This window comes from Topomyia yanbarensis, chromosome 3 (genome assembly GCF_030247195.1).
Source record: "Topomyia yanbarensis strain Yona2022 chromosome 3, ASM3024719v1, whole genome shotgun sequence".
NCBI lineage: Eukaryota > Metazoa > Arthropoda > Insecta > Diptera > Culicidae > Topomyia > Topomyia yanbarensis.
The window spans coordinates 397,873,375-397,894,597 of record NC_080672.1 but is presented as its reverse complement, the minus strand read 5'-3'; the positions used below and the strand labels follow the sequence as shown (position 1 = coordinate 397,894,597).

The window sequence follows — 21,223 nt, the reverse complement described above, 5'->3', positions numbered from 1 at the left end:
AATTTCCAATTTCCAATTTCCAATTTCCAACTTCCAATTTCCAATTTCCAATTTCCAATTTCCAATTTCCAATTTCCAATTTCCAATTTCCAATTTCCAATTTTCAATTTCCAATTTCCAATTTCCAATTTCCAATTTCCAATTTCCAATTTCCAATTTCCAATTTCCAATTTCCAATTTCCAATTTCCAATTTCCAATTTCCAATTTCCAATTTCCAATTTCCAATTTCCAATTTCCAATTTCCAATTTCCAATTTCCAATTTCCAATTTCCAATTTCCAATTTCCAATTTCCAATTTCCAATTTCCAATTTCCAATTTCCAATTTCCAATTTCCAATTTCCAATTTCCAATTTCCAATTTCCAATTTCCAATTTCCAATTTCCAATTTCCAATTTCCAATTTCCAATTTCCAATTTCCAATTTCCAATTTCCAATTTCCAATTTCCAATTTCCAATTTCCAATTTCCAATTTCCAATTTCCAATTTCCAATTTCCAATTTCCAATTTCCAATTTCCAATTTCCAATTTCCAATTTCCAATTTCCAATTTCCAATTTCCAATTTCCAATTTCCAATTTCCAATTTCCAATTTCCAATTTCCAATTTCCAATTTCCAATTTCCAATTTCCAATTTCCAATTTCCAATTTCCAATTTCCAATTTCCAATTTCCAATTTCCAATTTCCAATTTCCAATTTCCAATTTCCAATTTCCAATTTCCAATTTCCAATTTCCAATTTCCAATTTCCAAATTCCAATTTCCAATTTCCAATTTCCAATTTCCAATTTCCAATTTCCTTTTTCCAATTTCCAATTTCCAATTTCCAATTTCCAATTTCCAATTTTCAATTTTCAATTTTCAATTTCCAATTTCCAATTTCCAATTTCCAATTTCCAATTTCCAATTTCCAATTTCCAATTTCCAATTTCCAATTTCCAATTTCCAATTTCCAATTTCCAATTTCCAATTTCCAATTTCCAATTTCCAATTTCCAATTTCCAATTTCCAATTTCCAATTTCCAATTTCCAATTTCCAATTTCCAATTTCCAATTTCCAATTTCCAATTTCCAATTTCCAATTTCCAATTTCCAATTTCCAATTTCCAATTTCCAATTTCCAATTTCCAATTTCCAATTTCCAATTTCCAATTTCCAATTTCCAATTTCCAATTTCCAATTTCCAATTTCCAATTTCCAATTTCCAATTTCCAATTTCCAATTTCCAATTTCCAATTTCCAATTTCCAATTTCCAATTTCCAATTTCCAATTTCCAATTTCCAATTTCCAATTTCCAATTTCCAATTTCCAATTTCCAATTTCCAATTTCCAATTTCCAATTTCCAATTTCCAATTTCCAATTTCCAATTTCCAATTTCCAATTTCCAATTTCCAATTTCCAATTTCCAATTTCCAATTTCCAATTTCCAATTTCCAATTTCCAATTTCCAATTTCCAATTTCCAATTTCCAATTTCCAATTTCCAATTTCCAATTTCCAATTTCCAATTTCCAATTTCCAATTTCCAATTTCCAATTTCCAATTTCCAATTTCCAATTTCCAATTTCCAATTTCCAATTTCCAATTTCCAATTTCCAATTTCCAATTTCCAATTTCCAATTTCCAATTTCCAATTTCCAATTTCCAATTTCCAATTTCCAATTTCCAATTTCCAATTTCCAATTTCCAATTTCCAATTTCCAATTTCCAATTTCCAATTTCCAATTTCCAATTTCCAATTTCCAATTTCCAATTTCCAATTTCCAATTTCCAATTTCCAATTTCCAATTTCCAATTTCCAATTTCCAATTTCCAATTTCCAATTTCCAATTTCCAATTTCCAATTTCCAATTTCCAATTTCCAATTTCCAATTTCCAATTTCCAATTTCCAATTTCCAATTTCCAATTTCCAATTTCCAATTTCCAATTTCCAATTTCCAATTTCCAATTTCCAATTTCCAATTTCCAATTTCCAATTTCCAATTTCCAATTTACAGTTTCCAGTTTCGAGTTTCCCTTTTCCAGTTTTCAGTTTCCAGTTTCTAGTTTCCAGTTGCCAGTTTCCAGTTTTCAATTTCCAGTTTCCAGTTTTCAGTTTCCAGCTTCCCCTTTCCAGTTTCCTGTTCCCAGTTTCCAGTTTCCAGTTTCCAATTTCCAATTTCGAATCACGTTTTTTAAATTTTCGGATTTTGAGTTTTCGAATTTTAAATTCGCGAATTTTAAATTTTCGCGTTTCGAATTTCTAATTTCAAAATTTCGAATTTCAAAAAAAAAAGAATTCAAATTTTGAAATCTTCGAATTTCAAAAGAAAAATTTCCAATTTTAAAATTTTCGAATTTGAAATTTTCAAATTTGAAATTTTTGAATTAGTAATTTTTGAATTTGAAATTTTCGAACTTGATTGTCGAACTTGAAATTTTCCATTTTCAAATTTTCGAAATTCATATTTTTGAAACTCAGATTTTTGGATTTCAATTTGAAATTCGAATTTCAAATTTTAGAATCTCAAATTCTTGAATTCCAAATTTTCGAATTCCAATATTTCGAATTTCAACTTTTCGAATTTCAAACTTTTGAATTTCATATTTGCGAATTTCATATTTTCTAAATCCAAATTTTAAATTTTTGTATTCCATATTTTCAAATTTCAAGTTTTCGGATTTTCAAATTTTCGCATTTCAAGTATCAAGGTAATTGGAAACTGGAAACTGGAAATTGGTAATTGAAAACTGGAAATTGCAAGTTGAAGCTTGAAAATTGGACATTTGAAAGTCGAGAGATGAAAGTTTAAATTTAAAATTTGGAATCTGAAATTTTAAATTTGGAATTTGATGTTTGAAGTTTGGAATTTGAATTTTTAATTTTTCAAAGTTATAAAGTTTCGATGTTTTGGATTTGAACTATTAAATTTCAAATCTTTAACGTCATTCTTCAAATTCACAATTTCACGAATTCACAAATTTGCAAATTCTTCAATTCACAAATTCACAAATCCACGGATTCACAAATTCACTGATTTACTGATTCGCCAATCCACCAATTTACCAATTCACACATTTATAAATTCACAATTTGAAGTCCACATACTAGAAAGCCGAGCTAAGAGTCTGGAGCCTAGAGTCCAGAGCCCCAAAGGCGGAATCCAGAAACTAGAGTCCAGAATCTAATGTCCAGAATCCAGAGCTTTCGTGTCTAGAACTTTGAGTTGAGAGTTTAAAGTTTAGAGTCCAGAGCGATGAGTCCAGATCTCAGAGCCAAAATTCGAAGTTTAGAGTTCAAAGTCCCTAGTTCAGAATCCAGATTCCAGAGTTTAGAGAACAGAGTCCAGAGTTGAGAGTTTAGAGTCCAAAGTGTAGAGTCATGAGTAAAGAGGCTAAAGTCCAGCTTCCAGAGTCAAGAGTATATTGTCTAGAGCGAAAATTCCAAACTCTAGAGTTATGTATCCAACATGCAGAGTCCAGAGTACAGAGTCTAGAATCCAGCTTTCTGAACTCAAGATCTGGAGCCCTGATCCCAGAGTCCAGCGTTCAGAGTCCAGACTGAAGAGTCCAGGGTGGAGAGTCCAAAGTGAAGAGTCCAGAGTCTATAATATAGTGTTCAGAGATCTGTTGAATCCACTTTTCAGAGTACATAATCCAGAAGTAGGCATACAAAGTCAAAAAACCAGAGTCCACAGTTCAGGTTCCAGGGTCCAAAGTTTGGAGTCCAATATCCAGAGCGACAGACTTGAGCGTTCAGTGTTCGGAATGCAGAGTCCAGAGTATAGAGTATAGAGTTGGTTGTTTGGAATGTTCAGAGTTCAGTATCTAGAACACAGGTCATGACATAAGAGTTCTGGGACCAGAGTGCAGAATCCACAGAGTCTTGATTCCAGAGCCCAGAGTCCAGAGTCCAGAATCCAAAGTCCAGAGTCCACATTCCAGAATTTAAAGACCAGAGTTTAAAATCCAGAGTCCAAAGTCCAGAATCCAGAGTCCAGAGTTCAGAAGTCCAGAGTCGACAAGTCCAGCGTCCAGAATATGGAGTCCAGAGTACAGAGTCCAAAGTCCAAAGTCTAGAGTCCAAAGTTCAGCGTCCAGAGTCCAGAGTTCAGAGCCTAGAGTTCAGAGTACAGAAGACCAGAGTCGAGGAGTCCAGCGTCCAGAATATGGAGTCCAGAGTTCAAAGTTCAGAGTCCAGAGTACAGAGTCCCGAGTCCAGAATCCGGAGTCCTGAGTTCAAATTTCAGAGTCCAGTGCGCAGAGTCCAGCATCCAAGGTGTAGTGCTAGCTATCACTAGCCAGCTATGATCGTTAGGGCACCAGTGAACCGGAAGCTACGCTCTACCCGGAATCGCTGGATGGACCTCAGTAACTAGGTTAGGTCTACCATCGGAGACTAGATAGAGTAGATCGGGATGAAGCGGGGAGCTAAACAACACCGGTATCGAGAGAAATCTACCGCCGGAGAATTCACTGTATGGTAGATTCACCGCCGTGAACTATCCTACAGAATCGTGAGCAAAAAGGGTAACTAATTGGCTCACGAAACAAACACCGGTACCGAGAGGAATTCCGTTGCCGGGGAACTCTCAGTCGGAGTATCCGAGTACATCTCGGTAAGCTGGGAGCTGAATGGGTCAAGGAAGCAGGTATCGGTGTCAGGAGAAATTCCTCCGTCGGACGTCCTGACACTCCTTATCGGACGGAGTAGGGTGAGTTCACCGTCGGGGACTATCCAAGTAGATCGTGATAAGGTGGGGAGCTGAATGATTCACGGAAACAGGAGCTGAATGGCTCAAAGAATCAGCACCTAAAAGGCTCACGGCGCGAGAGCTAAACGACGACGTAATAGATGGGGACAAGAAGTAAGAGAAGAGTCGAGAGTTAAATCAAAGCTCAAAGGTCGAGCTATTTCATGAACCAAGGGAAGCTCCTAGATAGAGCAGAAGCAAGAGGTGCGACGAAAGCACAAAGAGGCCTCCCCCTCCCACGAAGTAATATCTTGTCGTAGTTCCGTGGGGAATGAGGGCGAAAAAAGAGTAAGGAGTGATTTTAGTGGTTAGGCAGGAACGTGAGTCGTGAGTATCACACAGTCCAATACACTACAGGCCAGGCTTTTGCAGCTTTTTAAACCATACTATAAAAAAGAAAGTTCAGATGGCAGAAATCCAGAGTCGAGGAGTCTATAGTCAATAGTTTAGAGTCCAGAGTCCATAATCCAGAGTTCAGAGTCCAGAGTTCAGAGACCATTGTCGCGTGTAGAATTTTCTCGTCGCTTTGAAAAAAAATGCAGGGTAAGAACATGGTCGGTTGCCACAGTACTGAGTTCAGAGGTGCAGAAGCCCAGAGTCGAGGAGTCTATATTTTATATATTTTAAATTCCAAGATCCAAGGTCTAGGATCCAGAGTCCAGAGTCTAGAAACAATAGTCCTGAGTGTAGAGTGCAGAGTTCAGAGTTGAGGATCCAGAATCCTGAGTCTAAAGTCCAGAGGGCTGGGCTCAAAATCCAGAGTCCATAGCTGAGCGTTCAGTGTCCGGAGTGTAGAGTGCAGATGCCCATATTGAGTGCTCAGAGTTTAGAGTCCATAGTCCCGTATTCAGTGCCCAGAGATTAAAGTCCAGAGTATGGAGTTGATTGTTTGGAATGTTCAGAGTTCAATATTCAGATAACAGGTTAATAGTTAAGCATTCTGGGTCCCGGGCGCCGAATCCACAGTTTAACGCCCAGTTTCCATAGTTCAGTCTCTAGAGTGTGAAGCCTAAAATCCTGAATCCAGAATCTATATCTCAAAATTCGACCTAAACATTCTAAAGTAAAGTTTGCAAAATCCAGAGTTCAAAATGTAGTGTCCATAGGACGGAGCCCATGGCCCAGTTCAGTACTGTTTTTAATTCTTAGAATGCAGAGTCCATATTCCTGACGTCGAAATCTAGAGTCCCAAGTCCAGAGTGCAGAGTCTAGAGTACATAATTCGAAGTCTAGAGTCGCGAGTCAAAAAGCCGTAGTACAGAGTTCGTTGTTAACAGTGTTTCAGATCATTGTTTGTTCGTAGTCATATTCGTAGAGTCCAGAACACAAGCCAAGAGTCCATAATCCAGAGCTTAGAGTCCAAAGTGCAAAGTTTAGAGAGCACCGTGAAGAGCGCGAAGTTCAAAATTCTGGTTTGGAAATTCCAAGTCCAGAATCCACAGTATAGGTCGCATACTTCAGCTCAAATTCCAGAGTCAAGAATTCAGAGTTCTGAGTTTAAAGACTAGAATCCAGAGTCCAGAGCTCTGTGTCGAGAATTCTGTAATATCGTAACTCATATTCCGAGCAGAATACAGAATCCAGCAGTAGGCATACAATATTCACAGAAGATGCGTCGTTATATTAGGAGGCGCTTGAACCTGTTTGTGTTCGTGGAGAGTAAGCCTTCTCACTATTTATATATTTGTATGTAGTTGAACCGGTGGCAAGTCCAATTTCTTAAGCGAGACCATCTATCTACACCAAACCCCGTGGTATGACAAACATGGCGTAGTAGCCCTTTCTCAGCAGACGGTGGATTTGACCGACAGGAAACTGAAATCGAATAACATTTTTCCAATTCTTAAATCGAAGTTCAAAGTTTGTCTTCCAAAACACAACCGAGGTCGTTGGGGATTTCTGATGTCAGAATTCACTGATCACATTTCTCTCGGAAGGGAAATAAAGGTAGGTCCGGGTTAAGCCCAGACGATTAAGTCACTTTTCAGGCTTTGGTTATTGGCACTCAGTACAAACAGATTCAGACGAAAAATATAAATAAGATCGATAAGATCGATCTTTTCCAAAACTCGTGGTAGTTAAAAAGGTGTAACCAATTTCTGAACGTCTCCCAAGCGAACCCCGCATAAGTGGTAGCAAATTTCACGTTAAGATTGAAATACACGGCCCACCAAGTGATTATGCACGAACGCACACGCAGCAATGCGTTGCAATGATTGGACTGTGAATCGAAAAGAAAACAAAATCAAGGCAAAACATTTCGGTTCTGTTTTGTTCGACTCTCAGATTGTGTTGGTTGCTTTTTATTTCGAAAATTTTTAAAAAGTTAATAACCATGATTTTTTTTTAAATGCTTAGTACAATAGTAACAATATAATGTGAAAAGATGTGACCAAACATGCTTATTAAATGATTTTCTTTCTTCTTTGCTCTCTATATTTAATTTCGGTGAATGCTTGGCGCGATGTCTTGAAATCAGTTCAACGTTTCTTTCTTCTCTTTCGTTTTAGTGAATGGATGTTTGATTCATGCTATTGGTCACCTAATGGTATGTATTTTGATAAGTTCGACTTTGGCGCGCAATCGATTGGTGGCGAAAAATGTAAATCAGTTGGTAGTTGGATTGGTATACGCAGTCCACATGGGGGGTTTAGCCAAAAAACTAAATCGTAATATCATTTTAGTATATTTTTTTCACGCGTTTGCAAAATATCATTTTATCCAAGCAATTCATCGGGGGGTTGCAAATGCCTACTACCACTGTCACTGACTTTCACTGCCTTGGGCCGTACGGGTTGGTAGGTTGATTGACGGATTGTTAACGGGTGTTCGTTGGTGAAAACATGCAGGGATGCCATGGTCAAGTGAACCATCATGGTCAAGCAACGTTAGCTCACCTTTTGACACAAGTCTTTTCAGTGTTTTTTTGCATCTGCTATGATTTATGTTTGGTTCTTTTGTTTTCTAATAGTTTGGAAGCGTTCGATTGATCGTGAAACAGCGGGCAGGTAGCTGTTTTGCAGGTTAAGTGATATTTCATTCAAGTTAGTGGCTTTTTGACCTATTGGTGAGGTGTTTTGAAGCGCGTTTCGCTCTTGATAAATAAACTTGACTTGTGCCTGTGAACGCCGGAGTGGCCAGAAGCGGGGGTTATGCACGGCAATGTATTTTTTGCGTTATTATCCTATCTACCACTATGTCTAATGTTTGCGGCTTGTTAAATTGATTAGATCAATGTCAATTGTGTGTGGTGAGCAATCGTTTGTTTGAGACTACTAGAGGGATGTATCGAATCGTACAACCAATCTTTGGAAATGTGTGTTACTCAAAGTGATACTACAAAAATATGCTATAACGGTAGGCGGAACAAGCCCGCTGACAAAGAGGGGGGAACACCTTCCTAACAAAATAGTGTCGAGTTTTAAAAACCGGCGTCGGTTAAACATGATGTTGAGTTATGTTGTATCAACGACCATGCGGTAGACTTGAGTGGAGCGCCCAACTCCTAGCAGAAGGCAAAGGATTCTTCACATCTCCTGTCGATCATGTGACAATATTATTCTGCCTAGTCCTAGTTTTCCGTTCTCAGTCTATAAGTGATTCGCTCCAAAATACCTATCCGTCGTTCAATTTCATTACTTTCGTTTCGCTTAGTCATAAATTTGCCAAAAATAGCCAACAAAATCAGTATACAGTAGAACCTGGCGGCAATCCAACCGTAGTAACAATCTTATTTGTAACACGGTTCGTATCGGTCTGTCTGAATAGTTGGACAAATCGCTTCATCCTTGAATGCAATCGCTATTTTTTTCTCTACTTATCTTCAGGGAGTCCATTTCACCATTGATACTTTTTTTAATACAAACAGCTCATGGTGATTCTGTCTGTGTTGTTCCTATTGTTCAATCTGAAGCATTTTAGTATAACAGATCTGTTAGTAGTCGTGTTATTTTCCGTGCAAAGCCAAACATCAAACTTACAGAAAAACGATATATTTTGATATTAGCTTGAGATTCAGCCTTTCACTGATTTAGGTAAATTCCTTGTTCCACCAAAAGCAGATTCCCGTAAAGTCAATACAAGTTGAGCTCATTACTTGAGGTCCTGCTAGCTTCCATATTGGAGTCGGCAGTTTCAGGAAAACCATAGTAAACGAAATAAGAAAACAACTTTCTACAAACCCAGGTACAAGTGTTGCTTCAACCACATTCATCAAAGGTAAGCCTGTTAAGAAGCATTGTTTCTCAGTCGTTGGACAGTTGATTAAAATCCAATATCTTGTTGCAGCTTTCGAAGGGTTGGTGGGTTGGTAAGACCAATCTTATCGGAATGCTTATAGGTTTCACACAAGCAAGGTACTTAGAACAATTGATCTTTGGTTTAATTGTCAAAGATCTACGCCATCATGGCGAAAAAACTGTACGCTTAACTGACCGGCAAATCCGTCTCCGAGAAGCTTACATATGTAACCGAGAAGGTAAATAATCTAACAGTAGGCCCAAACAACAAAAAACGGTCAGGGCCCGCCCAGTGGCGGAGCTGAGGGGGGGCGAAGGGGGCAACCGCCCCGAGCGGCAAAATCAAGGAGCGGCATTTCCTATCCAACAAATTTCTATTTAATTTTTTAGTAAGTTCCATTAATCACGATAAAAATTAAATGCGGGTGAAACGCTTGAATTTATATTATTTTCGTGACTATTGACGATTAAAAAGGCAAGGGATCGGGACAACGGATGTGATCGAACAAAACTAAATACATATTGTCTCTACCTCAAAAAATATACTTTATGTTTTCAATCGTTTAATTCTATTGGAAAGATGTTTCCTTTCCTGTCACGTGTAATGGATACGTTGGTCCAGCATAGTCGATAAGACAACCGGTCTAATAAGTATTCCATAGAAGGTTAGTTTCGTATCGTAGCGTACGTTATTTGACCGAATGTTTTTTTTTTGAGTGAGTGGATCCGAGAGTTAAAAAACGATAAGGCCGTTGAGAAGGGCGGAACCCCGGGTGAACTTCAAAAAGTCTAAAAAGTGGCCGGCTGTGAGAAGCAATCTCATTTGTGATCGGGATATTCTGCATGGTTGAAAGAATGCCTTCGGATTGGTTGACTCATATGTACTATCTTCAAGAAGGACTACAAACTCGAACATAATATCTTCCGAGGCATAACGATCCTCAATGCCGCCTACCAGGAAGACTCTCATGTTCTTTTGAAGAGACTGCGCCTGTTGGCTGAATGCTTTGTCGGTGAATATAAAAGCGCGTTTCGAGAAGGACGATCAACGACGGACCAAATGTGACAAATTCTGGATATATTCCGGGAATACAATTTGCGGGCTGACCATCTGTTTGTGGAGTTCAAGGCGGCATACGATTCAGTAAAACGAAATGAACTGTGGCAGGTAATGGTTCAGGATGGTTTCCCGACAAAATTGATTAAGCTGATTCGTATGACGCTGCAAGATCTGATGTGCAAAGGAACGGAACCGTCATCACGAGATCTCACATGCTTCTTGGCTTTGCAATCAACACCGACATCATTGGCGTTGATCGCAGAGCAGTGGAAGAGGCATTGTTGCCTTTTAGGAAGGGAATCTTCAAGAATCGGGCTGACAATAAACTCTGACAAGACAAAGTACATGGTAGCTGGCAGAGAATGGCGGTCGTATTGGGTTCGAGGTGGAAAACGATGAGGTACAGTAAACCAATTTATATATTTTAGAACACTAGTGACCAAGAGTAACGATGTTAGCCGCGAAGTCAGCTAAAGTCCCACAGCCTAAGGATGCGCGCAAAACTTGTTCTATTCAAATCGCTGATACTCATGGTTGCTCTGTACGGCCATGGATGTTGATGGAAGCAGGATATCGGGGCATGTTTGGGAGAAAAATTCTGCGTTCAATACTCAACCATGCTGACATTGAAAGGCTGATAAAACACGGCAGACTACAGCGAGTCGGGCTTGTAGTGTGGAATGACAAAAGAGAAACCAATTAAAGTTATGACCAGCAGAGAACCTGGAAGAGGTCGTCGATTTCGGGGCAAATCCCGCTCTCGCTGACTGTGTACAATTGAGGAAGATTCGCGTGCGGTGGGCGTCTATGAAACTGGCGGTTCAAGAACGAGTAACCTGGAAGTCCAAAATACATTCAATTATGATTCGGATTATCCGGATTGTTTGGTCTCTAGGTCACTAATGACATTTTCGTTTTTGACAGTGCACTACACCGGTGTAGTCGGTGCTACACTCATTCAAACTTGGGTGTAATCAGTCTATCCCTTTCTTTGCACTACACCGGTGTAGCACCAAGAAAAAACGAAAACGCTATAAGATAATGATGACGATTGTTAGTTTGTTTAGGCAAAGTAGGAAATTATGACAGATGCACTTGACCGCCCTTTCACTAGGGACGTTTGACACCTTGTTATTAGTATTAAAAAAAATTATAAATACTATTAAAAAAATTGTCGACTCTTGCACCATGATAAATAATTTTATGGTACCGCAAATTTAAAAAGAGAATGTACTTTTCAAGTGTTCCAGAAAAGGTGCAGGTCTGGTCAAATACAATATAAACCTACGTTTGATTAAATTAATAGACCCTCAAAATCTAGATTTATAGCAAAAAACTATTTCTCGGGTCTAAAAAATTTGTTGGCGGTCATTTGTTATGTTCTTTTGTTAAAAGTATAATGCGGTATTTTTCATAACAATCAGTTGAAAAATGCCAGCGTTACTCATTTTTTCTCCAGATTAGAAACTTGAACTTTTAAAAGGACGGTTTCATATTAAATTTTCAAAAGATCGATTTTTTTGCCCAATTATGTATACATTTAAAAGTATGAATGTAAACATTGAAGCTAAAATTAGGAAAAACACCGGAAGATATGATTATAGAATCCCATAGTGCGCGACAATGCCTCCCTGTTGCGTTCAGGCAGGCATTGTTCTGATTCCGTTATCCATTCCTTTTATTCGTGTTACAGCTGTGATAAGGAAGGGATACAAAATTTCCGCATTGATTAATCTGATTAGCAATACTTCTAGAAGATACATACTATGATTTTACTTGTATTGCATACCCTTTAAATAAAACTTATCTTCGCAACTCAACTATATAGTGTACATTACTGCTTAGATGTTACCTCAGCTCATAATTTGTAGTTTTAGGCACACATTTTAGCATTGCATATATTATTAAGCTTAGAAATATATCGTGATATAAAGCACACTACTGTTTATCGTATATTATTTTTTCATTCAAGCTGTCGTTGACATTTGTTCTCATACCGACTTTAGCAGGATGTCGTCTAGAATGTGTCAGTAAATGATGGTAGGTTTTTGAATCAATGTTGTCCATTGAGACGCGCGACTATTCTGTCGGTAACACTCACTAACCGCTCAAGAGTTCATGCAATCAGATTGTTAAAAGCAGAACTAAATGTCTAAATTTTTCATAAAAAAAGTGTTGAGTAATTTTCCTAATTTTCATGAAAAAATCGCAAAATATTGATTGTTTACACATTGTTGTCCCAAATCCGCAGAATATTGTAAACAAAAAAAACATAACCATACCGTTGAAAAGGTCTTTTCTTCTTCTTACCAGAACACAGGAATTGGAAATCGTTTAAAAATGACCGCGTAGAATTTCTTTTAGCGACGAAGGTTCCGAAAAATACGAAAAAACATTTGCAATATATCAAGATTTTGAGGGTATAAAAAAATGGTGCTCAAATGAAATTTAATAATCTCAATAATTAGTTTTATAAGCTAGTTTTGCCTTAGCCAAAACGTATAGTTATAGATAAACGTTATTGTTTATAAACAAAATTTGTTTAATAGGGAATTATGTTTCTCTGAACGTTTAGCTAGAGAATTTGAAAAGGAAATGGTTGACCGCCAGTAATTTACAAGAATAATATTTTAAAATGATGTGTCCAATTCCTTTATCAGTTTTTTTTAATAGGGTTACTGTGCCCTAATTCATCTTAGCACCTCTATTCATCCCACCCATTTGAACATATCATTTGGAGTAGGGTCTGCTATCTCTATTCAACGCATTAGTTCAAATAGTAGGATGAATAAGTGTGCATTGTATTCGACTTTTTGCTTCGTACAAACGCGAGTATTTTACATTGTCCAAGTTATATTTTTTATTGATCTGCTTCTTAGAAACGAAGCAAAGATGTTGATACCTTTTTAAGCGCAATCCAATCACTAAAAGCCGAGCGAAATAGTGTGAAATTGTGACTTATGAGATGAATAAGGGCTCGTCTACCCTATGTATGTTTTGAAAATGAGTTACGTTTTTTAAAATAATTGTAATGTATTCAATAGTAATTGTTTTAGTAATTTCGCCATTTTTTTATATATAATATTAAAATTAGTTAATCTTGCACTTATATCTCACACTTTTATTTTATATTTTGGGTAATTATAGCTAATATCTTTTATGTTACAGAGGGTTTAGGCACCAATTTTTGCTATAATTAAAAGGCCGGAGCGAACATGTGAACGGAGTCCTAGCGCCACCTTTCGAGAGAAAATTAATGCGCAGCACTACTGCCAGGACAAAATATTGGCAATAAAATGTGAAAAAGCTCATTTTTATGTAGACATTTTCTAATACTTTTATCATATATGTTTCATATGAAGGGGCGGGAAAAATCGAACTCTTTTGATAATTCATTATAAAAGGGGCGGCAATTTTAATTTTTGGCACCGAGCGGCAAAACACCTCGCGCCGCCACTGGGGCCCGGGCCCATTAGCTGTACGGCCGAGTGCTGATGGAACTCGATGATGTGTTTTGATCGACGATGAAAATTATGCAAAAACAGATTTCAAATAAATCCCGAGGCTCGAATTTTACAAGGCCATTCGTTGTTCATAGCTATGCTAGTGTTTTTTCGCGGATAAATTATCGAAAAAAAAACATGATTTGGCAAGGGAACTGTTCTTGTGGCAAGAAAATCAGTGTCAGCTCTCCCATGATGGTCCAGTTACGCAATGGGAAGATCTAGTCGGCTGCCATAACAGCAAACTGAACTCACAGTTCCGTCCAATACAGACATATTCGACTGTAATGAAGCGAAAACTGAAGCTAAAGGGAGCAGTCACCAGTGAACATTGGTCGGATAAAGAATTGGTGAAATTAACTTGCCAACACCGTGACTGAAGAAGATGTACGATGAAGTTTCTCGATAGGCAGATATAAATACACGTATTTGAATGTGTCCCATTTTTATGTGATCCCGCCTTTAAGGTGTTATATACAATGTAGTGGCGAAAAAGTGAGCTAAGTTCGTGATTTTAAAAAAAAATGTTTTATGCAAATTTTATTTGAAAAAGCGAAAGATAGTTCGGTAGTACTACTATCGAAGATAGAAAAACCAAGTTGGATTAAAAAAAATTCAAGGTTGTCGGAGTTATGGCCCATCCCCCGAAGCGTGTTTTTTTGGCAGAGGGTTGCGGTGAACGCTCTCCAAGCCGAACCGCTCAACTGAAATCCAAAAACTAAAAAAATTATTGAAGAAAATTGTTTTATGGTGTACTTGAACGGATCGGCTTCCCAAAAGAATTTTTTTTTCTTTCAAAAAAAAAAACATGTTGGCCAAAAAATTAAGTTTTTCGGTGTTCCAAATTTTAAACAAAAATTCATTGCGAGAAATCAAAAAATTTTTGATGACAAAGGAACCGATCATGTACACGCGAATGTAATTACAAACAATTCATAAAAAAATTATGAAGATCGGATGAATAATTTTTGAGATATCACGTTCACCGCAAATTTCATTTCGAGATAATTGCGTTTGATGTTTTGTGTTAACTTCATTCGTAGAAGAACCAGCTCGCTGCAAATGGCTGTAATTTGAAATTTCGTGTTCCGATCTGGATGAAATTTCGCATAGATTCTTTCAAAAGCATTTATTTTCAGAATGTTCAATTTTTTTTCCCGATTTTTGGAGTTTCAACCTTGTATATAACTCCTTAATACACAGTATCTTGGTTCCGCCGATTCGTTTGACGTGTGCTAACTTGGAATCGTTCTGAAACATTCGAGATTGTGATATCGGAAATATTCCTTACTGAAAGTTCATTTTGTACTATTAATTGCGCGTTGAATTAGGAATGCTTATGGAATAGGGAAATTCAGAAACTAAGTATGAATTGAATTTACGGGTATCAAATAAAGTCTGAGTTTATGTGTGTTACATTTCTGCAATGTGAAACTACCCCGATCAGAAACATATAACAGAAATATTTCAAAACTGTATCTTGCATTGTTACTTGTTATAAATTTCTGTTATTTTAACTACTAACGAGACCTGATTTATAACGCAATATGTTACAAAAATTGTGTTCTGCTATAATCTTCGTATTTCATTCTGATCGGGACACCGTAGCGGTTGATGTTAAGTATTGACGTATCCATTCGTCCATTCGTGGGTACAAGAACAGTGACAAAGATGTCGCACTAAAGAGAGGTCATATGACATTAGAAAAAACTTCCCCATCAACAGTCATAAATCCTCCGGTGGCGGTGTTCTGCTCGCTGTACGTCGCGGAATAAGTTTTTTTTTTTATTTCGATTATAGAGGTTTTAACCTTAAGGTCATTCGCCTCTTCGGGTTAGAAATATCTCTTATGAAAAATTTCTAACCCTATGTGCGGGGTCGGGACTCGAACCCAAGTGCGCTGCGTACTAGGCAATCGATTTACCAATACGCTACGCCCACCCCCGGAATAAAAGTTCAACAAATAACAAATGATGTTTGGAGCCGCATCAAACAAGCGTGAGCGGTGATAAAATTGGGAAATCGGCGGATTTCTACATCCCGAATCTGAAGAATCTGTTTTTCATCCTGTCACCATTACTCTTTTGGATAGTTATCCGATCAGAATGAAATAACAAGATTATAACAGAATACAATTTTCGTAACATATTGTGTTATAAATTTGGTGTCGTTAGTAGTTAAAATAACAGAAAATTATAACAAGTAACAATGTGAGATATAGTTTTGAAATCTTTTTGTTATGTGTTTCTGATCGGGTAGGGTACGGAAACACTTCTGTAGATCAACAGCACTACGAACAAGAACGTCCGGATTTAGGATCTATGCTTCGTTAATGTTAGACATCAATCACCGCATATTTCCACCGCCCTCGGCTCTCGAGTAAAGTAAGTTCGCCACCATCCGCCTTTACATCTCACACTCCAGAACAGACCACCCATGAGCTTTTCGAACCACTTGCCCGCCGTGTGTTCAATGACAAGCGGGACTTTAGTAGCTGTTTGGAAATTTTACAGAGCACTGGGTTTCTGTCCTAAGCAAAGAGTTGTGGCAGCTAAAAGCTCGACAAAATCGTTGAAGTGACTGTTGGCAGCGTAGTTAGTGTTACGCATTGCGATGTGTAGTAATGTTCGAGTGCGAATAACTCGGGTTGACGCATAGAAGTTGATTTGTACTAGAAGATCGAGTACATTGTACTCAGCCAACACAAGCTTAGATATGAAAATGGCCTGCGAAGCGTGTCTATATTCTTGCAAAGTATGAAGTCGTAATAATTTGTAACACTGTACCTCTGTAACTGACGGCAATCGGCTTCATTCCTTATGTCAAGAAATATTTTCAAGTCATTAGCAAAAAACGGTTTCCTTCCACTCATTAGAACGAAGACCGCATCATGCACGAACAATGAAAATAGTAACGGACCTAGTGTACTACCTTGAGGAACTCCGGAATCATTAGAAAAGGATTGTCACCAATTTGTTCAACGACCTCGCTTTGTGCAAGATAAGGCCGAAGCCAGTGGCAGAATCTTGTGGTACATCCTAGTTTATCAAGCTTTGCTAGCAGTATCTCGTAGCGACCTTAAGATCTGTGTAGACCTTGTCCACTTGGAGTTGACGGGACATTTTTTCTGTGCAAAAACGATGTGAAGCTAACAAGACTCGTCTCAAGCGATCGACCTGGAAAGGATCCGTGCTGGCAAGTGCTTATTTAATGCTGACTAGCTGAAAACAGCACCTCGTTCATAAACAATTCGAAAATTTTCGACTTGGCTTTTGGGGATAACGGGTTGGGGTAAGCGCATCCACCTCCAGAAGATACCCACATAAATCCTGGTTGGTTGAAATCACCAAGGACTATCATCACATCGTTTGCATCTGCCTGAGAAGAAGCGCGTTCTATAGAGTCTAGATCGAACTGCCCAATAGTGCAGTCAAGTCGTTTTTCTGGAGGAATGTAAACAGATCCGTTAATAGTTGTAGTTCTTCGTCGGCATAGTAATCCACATAAAATTCACAGAAGGCAACTGTGGAAGAAAGTCCCTCGCCGCGATCATGCATGCTATTGCGATCGCGTCGATCTGCACGTTAAACTTCGCAAGAATCCGTAAAGAGCTGCATCGATGATGCATACGACCATCAAGCCAAGTTCCTATCAGAACGTAAATATCGTAGCCGCCGTCAACAGCAGTACAACCGCAAACCGTCAGCGTCCCGTGCCAAGCGTCCCGACATGTTGCGAGAACGTTTTGTACTCGATGGCATACTAGAAAACAGAAGGTGTTCAGGATGTGGATCGTCATTTAAAGTAAAATACTCGCTTGAGAAGGGAGTTCGGAAGACCCGCTCGCGACCTTCGAACACAGGGCCGGGACGACTGAGCTGGTCGCTGGCAGGTATTACGACTGCGTCGGAGTGCTCGGGGGATTCCGCAGTACGATATAACAGGCGTCCCGGTGATTGCAGCGCAGTGTGGATTTATTGGCGTAGTCTCGGCGATGAAAGACTTCTTTGTTACGATGGTGTTGTGCACGGGTTATGGCGAGAGAATTTCTTAGAAATTGTCCGATTGCCTATTCCAACGTTGACAGACTTGAGTGATTTAGACAAATAAACTCGCATAATCATTGCGTTCGAATAATTTATTATTAATTGAAATTAAAATTATTAAAAATCATCTATTACGAGTCCTAAAACAAACGACCACCCACGTGAATTAGGACAGAACTATTAAACATTATTTAGCTGAGTGCATTTATACACATTAGGAACCATGGAAATTCAAGCAAAACCGTAGCCGCTTTCTTAGTTTCTTTCCCTGGTGACAATTTTAGAATTGCTACTATCTAGTAAGCCTTGTTTGTATTAGTCGATTGGAGAGAAGGCCAATTTATATAGAAATCTTGCTTGCTTGGAGATAGGAAATAGTTCGTAATTTATTCGTACCGCGTACTTCTTCCTGTACATCACTATCTAGATCTCTAGCAATTAAAGACACGTAATGCTATTAGCGGACTTAGTACAATACGAAAAATATATGACCCTACGGCAAACCTGTTAAGGCCATGTCTGCTCTAAATCACAATATCCTTCGTATCCAATCCAGTTTGTATTTGCTGTACGATGAATTAGGAAAAATGTATAAAAATAGTTGCATTTGTATTTATGATGACTGTAACGTAGAGATGAATACTGAATTTTGCGTTATTTAATGTTGAACTTGCTTATGACAGGTTGTTACGTAATTCTAATGAATGAATGTATTTTCTTGTATTTACAGTTTGACTCTTTGCTGACAGTGCTATGCTATACTAAATAACGAACAAAGGAAGTTCGCTCGTGTCATCTGGACGGATTTCGGGGAAAGTGTAGTTTGTTTCTTCATTTGTTCGCACGCTATTTGAAGAAAGGAAAATTGACGTTCAAGCGAGTGTATGATCGAAACTTTGATTTGATGGAATAAATGAGCTGAGCTGTTCTACGGAATAGTTTTGCTCAGAATAATCACAATTTTTGTCATTTCAATGTGTTTGGAACATTCATCGATTGTAAAAGAAGTAACAACTCAGTGTTGATTTAGGGTAGGAGACCCTCAATGCAATAGTGAAAATTTCAAATCAAAACTTATCTAATTCTTTGGTGTTTGCAGTTTTTTGAACACAATCAAATTGAAACTAAAAAAGTTGCTGACTCTGAAAGCTTCAATATAGTAATACCTGTGCTCAAGTCAAATTGCCCGTACGCTGACCTAACTACTCCTATTGCTAAATACTTCCAAACAGACAACAATGAAAAACAGTAAAATTTAAAACGACGAATTGTCTTTAGTCTTGGATCTGCTTTTTATAAACAAATAATCGATTGGATTTGTAGTAGTTAAATGCTACAGTAATAATAGTCTAATTTAATGTACAGTTCTTTTTTATGCGATTGTAAAAGTTTGGATAGACTGGATTGTTAATGATTTTTTTTGTTTAGAATTGATCGTATAAATGGATTTGTGTCGAAAAAACGTCAAATTGATTCTCTTATTGCTCTATAAAATAATTGAACAAACGTAACATTTTTAGTTTAACGTCTTTCTCGAATGTAGACTAGAATTGTTAATGATGAAAGCTTTTTTGTTCGATCTTGTTTTGTTCAGGTCGATTGTGTACCGTTTTCGTTTTTTATTAAACTCGTAAATGGAAGTATTTGAAAAAAATAGTGTACACTCTAAAATCTAAGTCATACTAATCAGAATGAGAGAGAGCCTAGCGGAATGAGTTTCCAAATCTAAAAGACTACTTTAATTGTCCTTTTTGTTGATATTTAGAACCTTCCTAAGTTGCTCCCTAAAGTGTCGCTTCAGGGCGGTTTGGTAACATTACGAGGCTTTGTGCTTCTTTCGGGGATCCCGTCGGGCCAACTCCGGCGTCGTGTGCAGTGGCAGCTCCCGCCACATGATCTGGAATAGGAATGAGTAAAGCAATTATTACTAATTTCGACATAATATAAAATCTTACAATCTCCTCATCGTCCGGAACACGTGACAGTAGGTCCAGCACTTCGTTGTTAGGAACACTGTGCGGTCGAATGAGCCGTCGGCTGAATTTAACTAAACCCCACACTAGCAGCAGTACCCGGATCGGTACGTAGTGTAGCACGAGGCACGCAGCTAGTAGCAGCAGGGCCGTCAGCCAGGTTAGCTCGGGTACGGAGAAGTTGAAGGTGCTGCAAAGGTGAAGTGAATTCTGGTTAGTATAATAGTAGTTGTATCCCAATAAATGTTTCATCAGAGCAAGAAACCACGTTGAGCGAGTCCATGTTGGCGGGTAAATTGCATTAAACCGGTGATCTTCCCAATTTCTAGAATTTTCCAGAGACACGAAATGAATTACTTAAAATAGACGCATACCTTCGGCCTGTGTATTGATATGTACATCGACTCCGCAGGCGATACCTTTTTACTAACTAACAACTGCAATTTTGGTTTTAATCGCTAAAACTTTAACGAAATTTCTAGTTCGAAATAGACGTTGGAGCGACGAATCCATTCGTAAGAGGTCACCACCAGCAGCACAGTTAGCCAGCAAAAGTAGAAGAAGGAGAAGCAGCAGCAACAGCAGCGTGGGGTAAGCAAAACCCCACAGAAGCCGAAAGTAGTGGCAGCGAAGAGCTTGGTAGTCGGCGTCGGCTAAGGCTACTGTGGCCTTAGCTCCCTCGAAACAGAAGCAAGAGAAGCTGATTGGAGTTCAAAACACGTCAGTATCTATAACTTCAAAGAGGCCAAGAACCTCGACAGGAGACGGAAGACGCCACTCAACAGAGAGAAGTAAGTCGGAAGGAGAAACAAAGCCATGAACATCAGTGTACAAAATTTCTCAAACATACTTCGTATCGGTGTATAAGTTTGCCTCAAACATCGAACCCAAGCGAACGATGTACAAACTCTAGTTCAAACATCCGTGTGCGTACATGAAAACGATTCGCAGAAGGCAAAAAGAGTCAACGCTAGTGATGATGAGAGTGAGAAAGAGAAAACTGGTGTCTCGAACCTATGTGTACGCACACCGTGTACGTACATGTGGTTCGGTTGTGCAGGTGAACATGTGCACGTGTTTAAGTACAAAATAGCATGTTTGAGTTCGTACACGAAGTGTGGGTTTAATATGGACACAGAACCAGAGCGAACATTGTGTACAATATGCATTTGGGAAGACTGCTGAGGAATCAGTAAAAGCGGAAGGAGAGAATAGTAGAGCAGAAGAGGAAAGAAAAACCTCCTGCCTGTCAGCAGGCAGCAAAGGGAAAAGCCGTGCTCGTCGAAGCTAATAACGCGATGACATATGCAGCGCTCCCAAAGCAGATCAGAAGGCGATCCGAAGCTCTGCCATTTGAGTGAAAACGTGGTAAGAACCAATCGTCCCCGAAAAGGCGAGATGCTCTTCGAGTTGAAGGAGGATCCAAAGATTAGCAGCTCGACTAAGCAGGAGATTATGGCCAAATCACCGAGCGAAAAAGAAGACGATCACGACGGTTGACGAGCTGAAGGGTGCATTAAAGGCATAGTGCAATGTGGACAAAGTCCATTTGATGATCCGGTTATAGAGGGTGTGTCGAGGGAATATACAGCGATGATTCGTCTACCGGTAACTGCTGCTGATAAGGCGCTGAAGGCAGGCAAAGTTACGGTCGGATGGTCGAGACGTCC

The 21,223-nt window shown here is 38.6% G+C and overlaps 1 protein-coding gene across 3 annotated transcripts in view; it reads right to left on the bottom strand.

The window, feature by feature from the left end:
• Positions 1 to 8,276: 8,276 nt before the first annotated feature.
• The window catches only part of LOC131693373 (multiple C2 and transmembrane domain-containing protein), a 105,089-nt gene continuing 92,142 nt past the window's right edge, over positions 8,277 to 21,223 (bottom strand). For all 3 annotated transcript variants that reach the window (XM_058981136.1, XM_058981137.1, XM_058981138.1), the window contains exons 14-15: positions 19,536 to 19,743; positions 8,277 to 19,477 (exon numbers count right to left, since the gene is read on the bottom strand). In XM_058981136.1, coding sequence (XP_058837119.1) covers positions 19,397 to 19,477; positions 19,536 to 19,743 — 289 coding nt within the window. In that variant the 3' untranslated portion in view covers positions 8,277 to 19,396. The remainder of the gene's footprint in view (positions 19,478 to 19,535; positions 19,744 to 21,223) is intronic.